General features: G+C 30.1%; 1 protein-coding gene across 1 annotated transcript in view; it reads left to right on the plus strand.

Annotated features, from left to right (window-relative positions):
* LOC131852017 (lachesin-like) overlaps positions 1–17,394 on the plus strand; it is an 82,140-nt gene extending 64,746 nt beyond the window's left edge. The window contains exons 6-9 of the mRNA XM_059202585.1: positions 13,154–13,285; positions 14,056–14,181; positions 14,704–14,883; positions 15,639–17,394. Of these exons, the coding sequence (XP_059058568.1) occupies positions 13,154–13,285; positions 14,056–14,181; positions 14,704–14,883; positions 15,639–15,838 (638 nt within the window). The 3' untranslated portion in view covers positions 15,839–17,394. The remainder of the gene's footprint in view (positions 1–13,153; positions 13,286–14,055; positions 14,182–14,703; positions 14,884–15,638) is intronic.
* The last annotated feature ends 1,038 nt before the right edge of the window (positions 17,395–18,432 follow it).

Genomic DNA, 18,432 nt, shown 5'->3' on the forward strand with positions numbered 1-18,432 from the left:
ATATATATAGTAACACAAAAAATATCTTAAAACATAAAAAATAACTATTGACCTGCAGAATGACAATCTGGATTTTTATGACATCACTATTGTATTTTGATGATTTCGTGTTCTACCGATTTAGAACACAGCCTTACTTACAGTGGTCTCAGGTTCAATTGCTCACACGGTACAAATATTTATAATCATGAGTATGATTGCTTGTATCGGTCTGGGTATTTTCTATGTATGTTAGATATGTTTATATACAAAAATATGTATATAAATATTTGTAGCAGTTGCTTAGTGTCCATAAATTATTATTATGCCAATTAGTACTAGACATGACAGAGAAAGTTGTAGACAAGTGTATAATTCAAATAATAATAAAAGTGGCAAAGGAAATAAGAAATTGATCGGAATTTATATTTATTATAATATAAAAAATATAAATTATGATCTAGTAATGTCTATATCTGTGAGACATTGTGTAATTTACTAGCAAGTTTAATATTTACTCATTGCTATAATTATGGTATCGCAATTGATCTATTTAGTTTGCAGTAGAGCTTTCAATGTTACGTCATCTTGAAGTAGTTAATAATTGTAATTGACTAAATATACTAAAACTAGCTAGAAAGCAACTTCGTATTAGTTATCGAATTCTCTGGTAGAAGACAATAAAAAACTATTTATAAATATAATTACATAAGTTAATTAATTTAGAATTGGTTATTACAATATGAATTAGAGTGCTGACTCGAAGAAAGTGTTTAACCCGGTGTCACCTTCTTCGTCACATATTGGGTTTTATGGTCAGATTGATGTAGTAATTATATGAAAGTAATTTATATATCCTATGGTTCTGTTAATAACATACTCCTATAACTTTTTTATGGCCAACTGAATGGAATAAAATAAACACAAAATTACTGAAAACATTACTGAAAAGTTTTTCCAAATCGGTCAGTTCATTTCCTAGATTAGCAAGTACAGACAAACAAGTAAAAATTCTAACATTCATTGTTTTGGGTTCTGTTATGGCAATAAAGTCTCTAATAATAGTTTTTCTCATATATATCTTTCAAGCACATTTAACGATCAGTTACAACTTTATTATATGTATAAATAAATTGTATTAGTGAAGGAATCTGTATCACCGGCTTCGTATCTACGGGTTCGGGTCAGATTAGATTGTTGTTGTTTATCTTAGAAATAATTTTGTTTTCTATGTTGACGTATATTGGTATAACCCTTAGTTTTCCCAGTGGGAGACTATGTCATACGTGGTTATTTTAAATAAAAATACTTTTGTATAGATGATAATAGAATATTGCACCCGCCTGTGCAAACAGTTTACGCTAACGGGTCACCAGTGGATGATGATAAAATGAGCATGAAATTAGTTACTTCATCATGGGAAATGGCAATTTACCACGATGGTTTCCAGAGAGAACTGCATGGAGGTCACCCTGATATGGTACATTGCTAGCAATGGGGGTATTAGTCCACATTACTAACAAACCCCTTTCCTCTAATAAAATAATATTAGACGCATCAATTAATTCTGTCGCTAAACAGTTTGCTTCCATATTGGTTTAAAGGATAAGTCAAATGCATACATAAGAGGGTCAAGACTAAAATTAATTAGCGGCAATGGTTGTTTGATTTTAGAGAACTAACTGCATTAGCCCTAGGCGATAGATATCGTATAAAGTTACAATATGTATATTGGGTCAATACCAGAAATCTAACTATCAAGTTAGATACAAATAATTACATATCGGCGATATCGTTTATATTCTATTGCGTTGATATCTATGAGCGATATTATCACGTAAATATTTCCGAGATAGAATTTTTACCCCTATATGTGGTGTAAGATATCAGAATGCTTTCTGGTATGTATCAGTAGGATTTTTTATGGTATTGTACATTTTTAATGTATTAATAATAATTAGATTCAATATCTACTACTTAAAATTAATGTATCTATATGGCATAAATATATTGTTTAATAGCGATAGTTATAGTGAGCGTAATCCACACTAAGACTTGAAAGTTTTATTCGTGAGTAGTACGAGTTTCTTAATTCGCGTAAGTATACCTTTACGATAAAATACTGTAGATTATGTCCATCACTATTCATAATTGAAGTTCATTTAACAATATTAACCAATCTGTCTGTACAAATAAATTATCTTGTTTTATGTCTTAAAATTATTAAAATCAGAAACAGCGTAGCGCTCGAAGCTCACCGATTCCAAGCATCTGGCTTTAATAAACCAGCGCAATTATATATTTATTGTGATAGGGTTGTTTTGATCTTTGATTGAGCTATTAACTTGATTGCTGTACTTTAGAAATTCAGTAGTAAAAGTTGGGCGAAGTGTTTTAATTAACGTCTTAACTCGGTGCCAGCGAGCGAAGTAGTATGAAGTTTACGAATTAACTAAAATATCCGCTCGGGAGCCCTAAGCTGTTGACTTTAAAATATTTTGTACATTTTTTAATTCAGTGAGTTCGTGCATTGTACGATTGTGATTACTTATTCACAATTCATTGTCGGCACAACTTTGTTTCTGTTTCAGATACAAAGTTGTTAACATGAAACTCGTCTTTATCAACAACAATATTTGCGGTTAAAAGTCCAGGTGTATCTATAATGTATTACTTATTTTATGTGCATTTAGAAATGTTACTTCCAAAGTTTGAAAAGTTGTTTTTTCTATTACACTCTTGAGATGAAATTATTCGTACTTCGGAGATTTAATGTGCCGAGTGCCGGATTCATAGAATTTCATTGCATTAGAAATGGACATTTAAGTAGATCTGAAGTGTGCCCCAGTCATATCTATTACTTGCCTAACCAAATTATGATTATGCTGGTTGAGCTTATGTATGAACTTATCTTGACAGACCGACGCCTTTTAATCAGGTTTAAATTGTGTGTTAATATATTATGTTCCTATATTAATTTATAACCTATAGCAAGCTCTTAAATATAAATTGGCTAATTATTTCTTCTATATTTCTGAACATTTTATTTTGTACGTATGAGATGTAATTAGAAACTTCCAATGGTGATTCAACATTTGAATACATATAATTAAGTAAATAATCATCATCAGCATACTGCGCTCGGCTGTTGGACTCAAGTTTGGCACAGGGCAAGATCTCAGCCTTTCAGCCAGAAGTTATTATCTACCAACCCTACGTATGTCATTCCTATACCTAGCTGGAGGGTGTCCTACACTACGTTTGCCAATTCAAGGTGTCCACTTTGGAACACATCTACTGCTACAAATATTGGTTCTACGACGGATATGACCAGTCCATTATCACTGTGTGAAAATTCGTTCAGCTAAGTCGGTTATCTTAGATTTCTGCCGAATTTATTTGGTTTTCACTTCTGGCGAAGTAAACGATGTATCTTATAATTTCTTTGTATGTATGTTAATATGTTTAATTAATGTTCTTATAATGTATGTTAAAATATTTCACGTGGGAGAAACTAAGATTCTCAACTTGTAATATTAGAAATCCTCACTTTAGTTTAACCGTTTAGTTGCCCAAATACTGACGATCGATTAAATTATGAAATCAGTAATAATACATTTAGTTATATGAAAATTGTGTTTTTATCTGATTGAAATCTGTACATAGTCTAGGTTGTAATATCACTATGACATCTAAGGATGTACCAAATAGCGTACAATATTATATGATAAAAGCGCCGTAGGACGTGACGGGAATGTAATAATGTGTAAATGTTACAGCGTCAATCACCGTCGCATGTTTAATATGTAGAGCTACGACATACGACTGTCTGTCTGTCACCAGAATCGCATTAACACACGTCATTATAACGACAACATCGACTTATGGGTTTAATGATTAGAACGGAAGATATGAATAGACTTATGTTACAAAATTATGTTAAAGCTTTAATACAGTTAATGGATTTTTATACAACAATATGTAACGTAATGTACGGTCACGGAAAATACTCATATATGAGTGAAAATAACAAGCAATTAACGGAGTTTAAATAAGAATAATAATCACACTATTATTTAATATTATTATAAACTCTTTTCATTAATACAGTATTATGTTACTATAATGTACTAAATTCAACAAGATTATAGCGATAAATATTATTAAAAAATTCACTTCATGAAAAAAGTACAGTTACAACTATAGAAATCTGCAGTTTTAATTTTAACTATATATTTTTTATTTAAAATTATGACGATATCTTCACAAGTTATACTATATTTCGTAGGAAAAGATGATCTAAATTATAACCCTTTTCAAAAGAAAAGGAAGTTCTATGTTGCATCACTTAGTTGTATATTATACAATTACTTCGTCAAATTACAACTGATTTTGTGCAATCGAGTAACATTGGTTGTAGTTATATAGGTTAAGAAACATGACAATGATATGAATCGAATAGTAATGTAAATCTTTATTATTAATAATAGTAGCCATCTAGATAGGAATCACACTATTAAATAATATTAATAGTTTGATTGAATCAAACGTAACACATTAAATATAACAGAAATTTACAAATCCGAAATACGTACTAATCCCAAAATAAACTACAATTAAGTAATTAAATAACAACGTCTTCTATGCAATGATATGTTGCTTTGTATAATCGAGTTCCCATATTAAATTATTGATGATGTGGGCTAATTTAGGAAAACATTTTTCTACACACCGCCGTAAATTTAATCACCCGATTTCATATTCCATGTATTCTTTAGAAATTTGTACTTATATTCTCATGTTATAACATAAAGTTTCTTTATAGCTTAAAAATCAAGCATTAATGTGAAGTGACCTAAATAATAAATTATTTTATATTTACATCTTTATCGAGTAAATGTCTTTGTACCTAGTCGTCTATAGTACATATATTTCTCTGTTTCAACCTTTTCACCGGCAAGTGGCTCGCTCTGTAACATGTGAAATTACAGGTTACGGAAACATAACATCTAAGCCCTCCAGAATGGCAATGCAAGAACTGTACCACGAGCTTAATAGAGATTAATTCTTTTATTATTACGAATGACTCGCCGAATTGTAAAGCGGTTTATTGGCAACATATTTGTTATATTTTTATTATTATACATATTTCAACAATCTGCTTTTTTTTAAAAGATAACCTACGCCGAAACGAATGAATTTTATGTGTTCATATTACGTATTCGTAGTTATGTTACGTAGACGACGATTATCACTTACCATTCGGTAGGTCACCAGTTTGCTCCGATTCAAGTAATATAAAAAAATTATGAAACATAGCAAACAGAGTATACTGTTCGTAACGTTCCTACCATTCCTTTATTTCAGTTAAATAAACACCCCCTTGTTTCAGTTAAGTATATGTACCTACTATTTTTATTTTATGAAGGGGTGCGTAAAGTAGGTGTACTGTAGAAGCACAAGCCTAATGGATTTAGCATGTTTTTTGCATTTCGGGGGCCAGTATAAACAGAATTATTACAACCAGGCTCTGACTATAAACAACTGCATACTATATTTCCTACTTATTATGAAACGACACTTTGGGTTATAATACTGACAAATGAAACATTCTCTTGCATTAAGTGCCTTTAAATCTTACATGTAATTTTAAGTAAACAAAATTATTATTTACGCGTACATTTGATACGGTTTGTTTATAATGAAATATTTTAATAATGAACAAAGAAAGGAATTTTTAATAGTATCAGAGATATTATAACAATAAAATACATAATACAAATTAGTAGGTTGTATTTAATATATCTTATTTGTTAAGTACGATAACAAACAGTTATTAGAAAACACTAAAACTGTGCATAGAGAAATATTTAGGTATATAAAATATATTATTTTTATGCTGAACAGAGATAGATGGATTTAATCATACTGCAGAATTAAATTCGTAATTAAATAGGTATTAAGCTTATGCAGTAAATAAAAAAGCATCCATACATTCGATTAAGTGAAAATTGGATAACCTGCTGAAATAAACTGTTTTATTAAAAACAATGTAAAGTATAAATTTTGATTGTAAAATGCTTTACATGTATTATGCTTCTAAAATTACCCATAATTTTGAAATATTCATGTAGGAACCGAAACGGCCCAAGTTCGTACACGATTACTATTCTCGCCGCATAATGTCCGTATAAATTTCAGTTGCATACAACCATAACCCTTATTATGTAAATGAAAGAAAAAGGCTTCGCCCAATCGGGCGAATCAACGGATGCGCTTCCAAAGTGTTCATTAACATAATTTATTCGCGGCTGTCAGTAACGCTCTTAAATTTGTGGGGGCTGTTTTTCAACGGGGAAAAATCGTGTAAAGCGGTCACGTATTTTTTAGCGTCCGTGGATCCGTACTGCCTAGTTTAATAATGTCATAACCAGCGAACGTCGAGACCAGTGATAACATCTCGTATACACCGCACAGCTCCGATTTCCAACAATAATTTATTTTATGCGTAAGGTCTCGGTTACTGAGGGATGTTTTATGCAGTACCATCAAATGAATACGAAAACGGCTTTTACATAATTTAATATAGTCCGGTTAAGTGTTAGATATTGGTGTCAATTGATGTTTTTATTTAATAATATCATGTGTGTAATTAATATTTATCTATAAATATGACAAATTGTAAGTATTTTCAGATATTAAGTATACAGATACATATCTTTACTTACAATGGTGCATAAAACATTAGGTACTTCTACTACATGTGACACAGCTATCTTTTATTTTTAATTCGGTTCTTATCACATAATCTCTATATGTGTATTGGTAATATAATAATTTAATTTGAAATCTCTTTTACTTGTTTTTAATTTTTTTGTAATATGTTTCAATCACAGTTGCTTATGTTTATTTATGATAATTCGTATTGACAAAAAAAAGTAGGTACACTATAAAAGAAAATACTACAAGAGTTTATGTTACATTTGTTTTATGTCTAAATAAACTTTGCAACGTATAATTCCTGTATTATCTGACACAAAAATCAACTTTGCTTAACACAAATAATCTTATACCCTTAATATAACATCACAGAGTGACTGGCTGTACATATATTGTTATGGCGGTTATATATGCTTAGAGATAATTCGTATGACAAATTACGTGGATATCCACTGACAAAATATTAAAGTTGTTTTTTAATGTATACATAAAAACAATAATAGACCGGCATGTAAGCAGACAATTATTTTACTTATTATATTTTATAATGCAAATTATATTATATCTATAATATTTATTTAATTTCGTTAAATTATAGATTGAAAAACTAGACACAAATTAATATCTAGATAAAGTGCGTAGCTCCCTTTAAAAAGCCATTTAAAAATATACCGACTAATAGAGCTTCCGTACGTAATTAAATGTATTCAGCTCAGATAGCTGATGCAGAATGGTTCGAGTAGAATTTTTACTGAGTCCATTTTCAATTATTCAAAATCCAAATTATTCAAATCTTCTCATACTATTACAGAATATGATACTGTCACAAGTAGGTAGTATGAAACTTGCGTTATAAATACAGTATACAGTAAACATAGCGTCAGCATAGCCTATGGAGCACATTGAGTTTCTATACGAATATCCTACAGTGGAAGAAAATGAGATCAGTGATTAAAATGACAAGAAAAATTCGAATAAAATTGTGAATGATATAAGCACGTTACGAACGTAAAGTTAAATGTCATCATTTATCTTTATTAGGTGAAATGTAATCATTAAGTTGCACTTTCTTACAAACTGACAGGTTATCATGCAAAATTAGTCTATTATTTTTTAACAAAATAGTATGACTCAAGATTTGCATACTATCATAATAGACAAATGATAAATAAAGTCTAATGGGCAAGTACGCAGATGGTGCAGGTATCATTTTGTTACATCGGGTATATATCTGTCAAATTGTATTTTTCATTCACATTGCTATTGCAGTAAAATTTTCCTCAGTAATTTCAAATACAATATTCCTTTTTTAAATATAACCAACGAAATAACTCGATACTTCCATAAATTTCCTGCTTTCACGATTGAGTTCATTATTTGTAATTATCGCATTTTAATTAGAAACACGGACTTGAATGCCATCCCTTCCTACTTTAGACGATCAAACGATTCACTTGAATAGACTAGATGGACACACTGACTATAAGTAAACGATTTTCATTGTTCACTCATTTCGATTTATTTAATGTCGCTGCAGGAACCGACCTTAATTACTTTTTTGTTTGAACTTCAGTGGAAAAGTAAGAGTCTTATTAAAGAACAGTCAAGAAAGTAAATTGAAAGAGTGCCCTCAGTTTGTCAAATAGAAACAGTTTAAGGGTGGTTCACATAAAACCGTTTGTGGAAATTAGATTCTCTTGTAATCAAATCTTAGGGAGATTAAGCAATCTTGTCAGAACGATGTATAATGATCACACCACAGAGATTTAATAATAAATGTACATTTACATTGGCTTGGGCGACTTAAAGTAATGAGTATATGTGAATATTGTTTCTGCTATTATAGGCAGGTGTGAAAATGTATATACCTAATACTAGCAGTGTCCGTGATTTCACTCGCGTTAAATTTCAAAATATTCAATAGCTTACGTGTTATTCTGATGCATAAGCTTTACTACTGTAAAGTTTACTCAAAATCCGTTTAGTAGTTTTTGCATGAAAGAGTAATAAAAATCCATACTTAGAACTTTCGCATTTATAATAAGATTAAGATTATCATCAATACTGACTCTCAGTTCACGCTCACATGCAAGAACTTGATGAAATTATATCATTCAGAGAACATTTCTACCATATACCATATTAGACATATACCATATTACCTCCTTCTCATATGGTTTGAACCAGCTTCCTATAGAAAATGCTGCGTCGGGTACATTGCCATTAGTAATATAATACGCCCCTGTTCAAGCAATTCTCAGAAATAGATAGCTCGATAGGTACATATGAGTACTGCACCACTGCAATATAGCGGGTTTAGGTCATAAACAATAATATTTGTTAAGGCTCAATTCAAATATTTCGTTAATAATCGCAACATATACCAACCTGCAATGTTGTAAGGAATTAAAATATAATTAATAACCCATGAATTTATTTTTGGAAGAACTGACGAGGTTCTTCTGTCACTTCCAACCGCATAACATCCTTTTGGTAAAACTACTCTTATAAGTACTCGTGTAATATAAAATATATTGGTAAGTCATGTATGTTTAGGTCGTTTTGCTTGTGTTTACACAAAATAAATTATATATTAAAATATTTATATTGTTAATTATAAATTAAAGAAGAATCATCATGACCTTAAGCAACTTTTTCATTGTTCGTACAGTTGATTCGGGTAAAAAATTACTGGGATTAAGTTTTTTTTTTTATTTCGGTCACGTACGAATTTATAGTCGGCAGAGGCGCCCTCGGTTTTTGGATTAAAATGTCGGTTACAGATGAGTTTCAACAAAGAAGTTATTTATACAAAATGCTCTTAAAAGTTCAATAAATCAAGAAATTACTTGGAGCTACTTGTTGAATATTTTTTGCAATAATGCAAATAGTAATATCCATGTCTGTACACTCGCAAAAAATATTCAACAATAGGGATTTTAAAAATATGATTTCCATGCATCTTATTTAAAAAGTTGGGGGTTTTTTAAAAGATTATTGCAACCTTGTCGGAATATACTTACTTTTAGACTTAAGCAGCATCATAGTGTATCTTGGTTGATTGACTGAGTACCAGTGGATAATAACCCATCGGGACGCAGTTAGCGAGCCATTTCGCTCTTTGATGTGTAATAAATGTTCGATTGTCATTAACGGCGGGCTCGCACTAACATCGATTTTCATGGCTCGCTTACTACTAATTTATACAGCCTGATTGTAGTTCGGTTAAGCGTTACGTGCAGTTTGTTAATGTCCTATGCTCTGCTTTACAAATAGTTTGATAATATTGAAATTCCTGGACTGATTTTAATTACAAATATATGTTCTCTATTATTCTAGGGAAATGTTACGAAATAGAATTATTCGAATAGTCGTTTGTTACAATTGTATTACTGAATTAAAGACTTGATCGAATACCTTTTGAATAAAATATTCAGTTGTTTCTCTAAGCAGTACGGCTGGCAATTCGCTTTAAGTAGATATTTTGTATTTTAGAAGTATGTAGGTACTTATTGTTATATGTTTATCGATTGAGCATGTTTATGTATTTATTTCGCAAATTGGTTACAGTTTTGGCTTGTATATAGAATTTGGTACATTCTATATTTTACCTAGTATATTTTTGACTAGTCAGGTTCCATTATATCATCTTCATGATGAAATCGATTGAATCTTCAGAGGCCTTCTCAAACAGATTGTTTGGACAGATTTACCTATTTAGGATAAGACATAATAGGCAGTTTAGTGTGTAGATCCACGTTAGTTAGGAGATACACGTTCTAATTAAAATTAATGATATGTAGACGTCAATTAAAATATAGTAAAGGCAAATTACTAAGAACAAATCATACAATAGTCACAAACTAATATGGGTACAAAATAACTGATAAGGACATATACTTGCATACATTATATACATAAATATATTATTAATATACATTTAATACACCAATATAATAGAATTACACTAATGAATGGAAATGTTTATATCGTGCAAGAATCAAATCTGCGACCACTGGACGTATACTAAGGTGCGCTAATCCTCTAAGAGCTCAGTGTTTATCAACCATATTTGAATATATGTACTCATTACTTTATGTTTAAGCTTAACTAAGCTACTGATAGTCATCACTAGAACGAATGAAAACACAATACACTCAGCGACATCTCGCAATTTTCTCTCAACCATATTCTACAGCTCTTTTACCCGTTCATTTTTAAAATACGTTGTTCGACAAATTCACTTAATGCTGCGTTAAATGAACCGTGTTCGCATAATAAAAGATTTTATACTCAAAAGCGATTTCAGAATGGACGATATTTCCGTAAAACGAGAGAACTCGGCACTCGACGTCGACGCTTCATCTCGTCCCTAACAGCTTCGGAATATTTTTTTTCACGCATGAGTGAGCTCAAATTCTGTTTAAATAAAGTTAGGAAGACACCATATACAAATAATGTCAGATTACTTAACAGTGTGCACCTAAAGCGACCACTTTTCCTCGTAATTTATTCTTTTAAACCCCGCTTACACGATATGTTTTGTACTGATATTAAAATTACCTACATTCTTCATATTCATAAGGTTTGTAAAATTAATAATAATAAGATTTACGCTAGTTTTTCATAGAACTATTTTGAAGTGGATAAAACAAATCCTATATAACCTATTGAGTATTGCGTAGAGTTAGAAGATGGTGCTATTTCTATAAAACAATATTTTGGATGTATTTAAATATGTTACCAAAGTCGAAATGGGTCATTCAAATACAAATTCTTGAGGCGCTTCTGCAGCATAAAATTAAACAGCATTATTATTGTAATATAATCAAAATTTTTTTATATGGTTTCATCATCGTTGAATTCTTTCATCCATGGAAAAAGCTGAGGGTCGCGTTTATTTTTAACATTTACCTATTTGCAAAATTAATGCTGTTTAATTCGTACTGTTTCTTTGTAAAGGTCGCGTACTAAAAATAAAAACATTTAAGTGGATTCGTGTGTAACGCAAAAGTTTTTTTAACCATAATAGGTATATTTAATGTATTTCCATATCATTTATTTCGGGAGAGGAAATATTATTGTATATTATGAAATAAATCAAGAAATTCTATACGGTATATGTTATCATTGAATTAAAAGAGCATAGCTGTATCCATAGTAAACTATATGGTGATTACCGCAAGAAGACGTTATGGATCATGAATTCGAATCCATTTGTATGAATGAATTTTTAAAATCCACTTTATGAGTGAATTTTTATTTCCTCTAATTCTCCTACGATGATTAATATACATACATATATAATATAATACATAATGCCATAGGTGAAATAAATGCTAAATATTTTGGCTAATGTCAAATAGCTGTAAATATTGACTAGTGGTAATGGTACTAACTTTTTTAAACAAAACGATTTTCTATTCTATTAAAATAAGTTATAAACATGTTGCCTCTTTTAAAACTATTAAACTGCTTAAACGGACTCCAGTACTGCACTCCCCACAGATTGAGTTTGTGCAGTGATAGTATCTTAATGTACTCTTTACCTTAGAAAATGGCAAAAAAGAAAAAGTTTATTTCATTCATAATGCCTACTAGTAACTGAATCATTAATGGATACTCATTTTATGTCTCTATGCTGGTTTGTCATATTTTTGAAATCATACACGGGTATCAAATAGGTACATAATGTTTGTAGGCAAAATTAAAAAAAAATCCTTACGCGATACGCATACATGTCTTAAAGTACTAGATTTTGTTTTAGTAGTGTTATTATACCCTCAGACCATTTTTTAATATAAAATAAAAAAATGTCGCCAACCGACAATCACATTGTCTTGTCAGTTGTGTTTCTCTCGTAGGGTGCGATTAGAAAAAGCATGACATATTAATCCTCTTGAGCGGCGATATATTAGTTGTATCAGAGGTGTTATATGATAACTTGATGTCCAGTGTTATTCTTGTTGGGCGACGGTTACCGCTTACAATAAGGTGGGCCGTTAATTTATTTGCCAAAACATATATAGTTGAATAAATAAAAAATATTTAATAAATAAAAAGTCACTGCAATTAATCAATCATTTACCAATAGGTCTATGATATGGCAATGTAAGAAAATAATGACTATTTCATTATTTTCTTACATTAATAATTAATATCAAAAATTTAAATAAATAAAATTGATAATTTACTAGACTTCTAAACCCAGATTTTATGTAGTTATGTACAACAATATTGACCGAAATGAAAGATATTTTTCTCATAAAACTAATAATAAAAATCACCTTTTGTTATTTGTAAATTGTACATATAAACGTGAATAGAGAACAACTTTCGTTTGATATTAGTGACTTGGGTACAAATTAGCATGATTCGTAAGATCAAGATGGTGCGTGCATTCTCAAATATATGTATATGTATAACAATGTTAAAATAATATTGTTTTTTCTAGTGGTAGATAGCTACAAAGGTGAAAGCTTGGAATTGTCTCATGTCCAACGGACCGACATGGGGGCGTACTACTGCATTGCAAGCAATGGCATACCACCTACAGTCAGTCGTCGATATCATGTGGAAGTACATTGTAAGTTTGTCTTAATTATTTCTCTACATACATTTATTTAGTCTCGGGGAAAATTACCCTTATATTTTTAAAAGTTATATATAGAGCTTAGTTTTACATAGTTGTTACAAACTACATAGAATCCCAACCTGGCTTCAAACGATTTGCTAATGAAACAACGAGGACTTAATCTTCCGTTTCAAATAAAATAATATTAGTATAGTTTATTACATTTTAAGTTTTCTAAAAATTTTAATAATATATTCATTCGTGCAAATGTAGCTGTAGCAATTAGAAATACAATAAAAAATAATTAGCCTAACAGGTGCAGGTATTGCCTAAATAATTAAATACTGTCAAAGATTTTCAGCCCGACTGAGTGAACCCATTATGGTTTGCTTTTGTCGCTTATGTGTTGCATATTAAATCGCGGGCTACTGTAACCTTTGCCTAATAACTGTAACAAAACCGTTTTTGCACGTAAATAGCTATTCTATGTTTGTCCAAACCTTTTTCTGTCTGACCTTTTAAAAATAACTGATATGACGGTCTCTTTTTACTATTGCACCTTTTTATTAGTATTCAACATTTGTAAGTGTTATTAGTATTCCGATGCTTTTCTCAATGTATGTTTATTATCTACATTATACGTATGTTATAAAAGAATACAGAATAATCAGTATGACAAGGACAACATTGTAAATTCCTTGCTGGTATATTATATGATAGCATTTGCATTTGATTTGATAATTCATTAGAAGTCGTTAAAATTAATTTCCTTATTGTTGTAGTTATCCCTCAAGTGAAGGTTACGAATCAACTAGTGGGAGCACCTCTCGGCAGTGATGTGGAACTGCAATGTTATATTGAAGCTTCACCCAAAGCTATGAACTCCTGGTACAGAGAAGACGGGAAATGTAAATATATATGCATATTCTTATCTCTTGTTATACTTGTTTTATAATACATATATAATATTAAGACTTGTGATTATTTTATTACATGAATATGGAAGAAAAATTTTAAGTATTTTTATGGATTATAAAAATATATACGTAGTCATTTGGGTACTCAAAATTTATTTTCTGCTTAATGATAAAATAATATAATCACATTCTGTCCTCCTTCTCTATTATTTCCGAATAACAAATCTGAATGCAGAGAAAACAATTATAAGTAAAGAATCCTAACGAGAATACTTAGAAAAATACTTGTAACGTTTGGGTCTATTTTTATGCCATATTATTTCCTTTACAATTTTATGTGCCTAATATCCGAAATAAATATTGTTGTAATAATTGTATTTGTAAATGTATTAATGATAAATGATTAATTGTTTGTGTTTGGACTTATTGGTACTTTTTATTGCAGTAGCTATTTTGTTTAAAAAAATATCAATAAGTCCATATATAAACAATGCATATCTTTTTGTTTTTCAGCTCTAGTAAGTGACAAACTTTTGGAGAATCCAAAGTTACGGATATTAGACGGTATTGTGAATGAATATTCAAGATGGATGAATTTAACCATAAAGTCACTAGCGTTGGGTGACTACGGTACTTATGTTTGCGCGTCTGTCAATGCGCTGGGCAAGATGGAGAGTCAAGTTAGCTTGCATAGTGAGTTACATTATAACTACAGTTTTTATGTTTTGATCTATTTTACTAGTGGTAGAAAATTATAGATACATTGATACTTTTACTTACGTTTTAGCATAGATAATATAATATTACATATTTTAGTGTTGATGCAACAATGCCCTCTTTTTCTTAGCTTATGTTGATATATTATAGATATACAAATACGTATACTTAATACTATTGCAGCAACTGCAAACTCGACTCGTTAGTTTTGTTCCTTTCTCCTCGTAGTATAAAATATTAACAAAGCTATTATTTCGGGCGCACATTTTTAGACTTTATTTTTTGTATATTTTCAAACCCGTCGGAATGTAGTTTTCACATTTGTGCTCGCTGTCTAATAGAATCTACATATTGATAGATTTTAACATTTTTTTAGCAATATGCGTTCGAGATTAATATAGGCGCAGTATATTGATAGTAATAATATTGAGTAGTGATATTTTTTCGACTGCAATCTAACTTCTATCTAATTAAGTTCAGATACAAGTCAGGTACAGACATTATTGTTAGTATTGTTATTTAACATCTAATTAACATTATTGTTTAACATCTGCAATCTTTTCTACATTAACCAAGCTTGTTAATTTCAAAAATTCAAAAGTATATATCAAAATAATTTCAAAACAAAAGATATTTATATAAATTATAAGACAGTTTGGATAGCAATGATCAAATTCTTTGAAATTTCTAAAAAAGGTTCTTAATGAAACATTACCTTTTTCAATATTTAGAAATAGAACTGAACATGAATGGGTTCGGAGCGGAAGAGCCAATGGTCTCCGGAGCGGCATGGCAACGAGCGCGAAACCTTCCATCAGCACGCGCCAGACCAGCCGCCTCTCACGCACACCAATATTTTCTGACGCAGCATCTACCGCCACAATTGTATGCTCTGTTACTCACAGTACTGCGATACGTCAATACAATGTAATAACAGTATAATATTTCGGTAATTTTACTTTAGAGAAATAAATAAAAATCTTCCATTAATAAATGATTTAATTAATTAATTATGCAAATAATTTTCATACTTGTTAACTTAGCTACATTATTATTTAATATTTTATCGTTAATTATGATCTATTGTCATTATACCAAGACAATTAATATTCTGAAGTCATACAAAATCTCAGAAATTAAGTTGATTGATAATAATTTTGTAAAGTCAATCAGATTGTACGTGACAATAGGCCGGGACTATTTCTCGTGCCTTCTAAAACTTTCAAAGTATATGATATTATATATTTTATTTTGGTTTTAGTTCTTGAATTTTTTATACATAATTAACTAAACTTAAACATCTTTATACATTTATTTCATTAGGTCATGTAATAAAAAAATAGTTTCTGATTTATAATATCTAATAACCTTAACACGTAACGCCACGTGTCCAGTTACTTATACAATACTTATATAATATATATAGTATAAGTAAATGATTTCGCCTTAAGTTCTTATTTGCATGAAACTCGTACAACTTTGTTACTTTGACAATCCGGCGATAGTTTGCTTGTATTGACGCAGCTGGCGGTGCACGCATTCTGCCGATAGTGCATGCATTTTCTTGTTTATGCCACTGAGCAAGTAATCACTATGGTTTTTATCCGCTTTTTGTTTATACGGATGTTGTATGCTACATACATCTGCGGTTACATATGTATGTAACCGTAGACATCCGCAACAACCCGCGTCATTGATGTAAATACTAATATTACTATATAATATTTTAAATGCAAAAGTGTATCTATCTGTTTGTTTGTGACCCATTCGAAACTAATCCGCTGAATGGATTTTTCATCTCACAAAAAACTAAACAGGAATGGGGAAAATAAGTAATGAAAGATTTATGTAGACGAATTTGCTGATAACAGTTATTGCATGCGAAAAATTTATACGTCATTACTACTTTTTTGTTCAATGGCGGTGAAAGTTAACATAATTAATATTTAACGTTGGAAGTACATAGATTTAAGTAATATTTAATTTATTATTATTTGCCACACTATTTGTGTGGACGATGTGATATTTTATGTATAATAATGATGTAAATTTATTATATTACTAATTTGTGGTTAAATGTAAAAAGCTTTGTGTATATGCAGTATAGCCAAATAAAATGTTAAAATTTGAATTAAATGCATGGATTTTAATGAATAAAAACTGAGTTAACAATAATATACTTATAGTGTTTGAAATAGATTCGACATACTAAAATAACCTTGACATGTTTAACTGAATAGATATAAGCGAATTAGTAGGTCTTTACATAGACAAACTTTTCATATAGCAACTACCTATTCACTATTGTTTTAAAAATGGCATCAAAAAATTTGGATTGGTACTGGTTCGTTTACTTTTTACATTAATTACAAATTCCATCCAACTTTTTTGTATGCCTTTATTATCTCGAGATCTTGTGCTATTACGTTGACTTTGACAATAAATGTGTAATTTATGAATACTGAAATATAAAATTGAAATAAATGTCCTTAAGAAACCCTATGTACTGTTATTTGTTGTATTTCTATAAAACAGAAATAATATGAGGAAAATATTCAAGATCAAAGGGCGCGAGATGTAAAGTATGTACAAAGAAATATATATAGAATATGCATATTTATTGTGGTAACTTTTTCTGCCTCACGTGGGTATGACTATTACTAGTTAAAAGTCATCAATGCCTTATGGCATCATAAGTAGGTACTTCCATTTTAGTAGTTATAAACTCCATAGAGGGTAGACGCAAGTAGGTATATCAATATAAATACAAAAAGTAAGCATATAACTATTAAACTTTATATACATACATTACAAAATTTTCAGAAATTAGGTGATCAATACTTAAATTAGGTTTGAAAATTATATACGAAGTATATATAGGTACACATGTGTTGAATACACTAAACTTCATTTGTTATATTATTACTGAAAAATCAACATCAGAGAAAATATTAAGGATAATAAAAAGTTTCATTAAAATCAGTGTAGTTATTCTGTAATACATAAGGTAGGTACTATAAAGATACCCTTATCTATCCATCTATATAACCTTTTTAAAGTTGGGATAAAAGAGTGAAAATCTGTCTTTTTCACTTTATATTATCGACTGCAGATTACTTACTCTGAATGGGACATTGCAGGACAACGACGAACGGACGAGAGGGCTCTAATGCATTTTTCGTGTTGCACTTGAATTAATGTGCTTCCGTCCCATTTCGAGGGCACCCAGTGTTTAATAAACCTGAACGTTTAGGCTTCATAATTTTATTCTTTGAAATTTTTCTGTAAGTATATGCTATTTTTGAAATCTGTAGAATTATTGGATTTTATGGTTTCGGTATTTACTTATTAACATAATATATACCTATTTGTATATACACTATATACACAAAGTAATTTACCGCGTCTGTCGATATGTTTGCGATAATGTCAAAAACTACTGAACCGATTTTCATGCACAGTGTTATATATTCTACAGAGTAGTTTCTGACGAGTTAGTTGTAGAATTTATGATGTATAATATAA

The sequence above is a fragment of the Achroia grisella genome, unplaced genomic scaffold (assembly GCF_030625045.1).
Source record: "Achroia grisella isolate CSIRO2021 unplaced genomic scaffold, CSIRO_AGI_Agris_v1 utg821, whole genome shotgun sequence".
NCBI lineage: Eukaryota > Metazoa > Arthropoda > Insecta > Lepidoptera > Pyralidae > Achroia > Achroia grisella.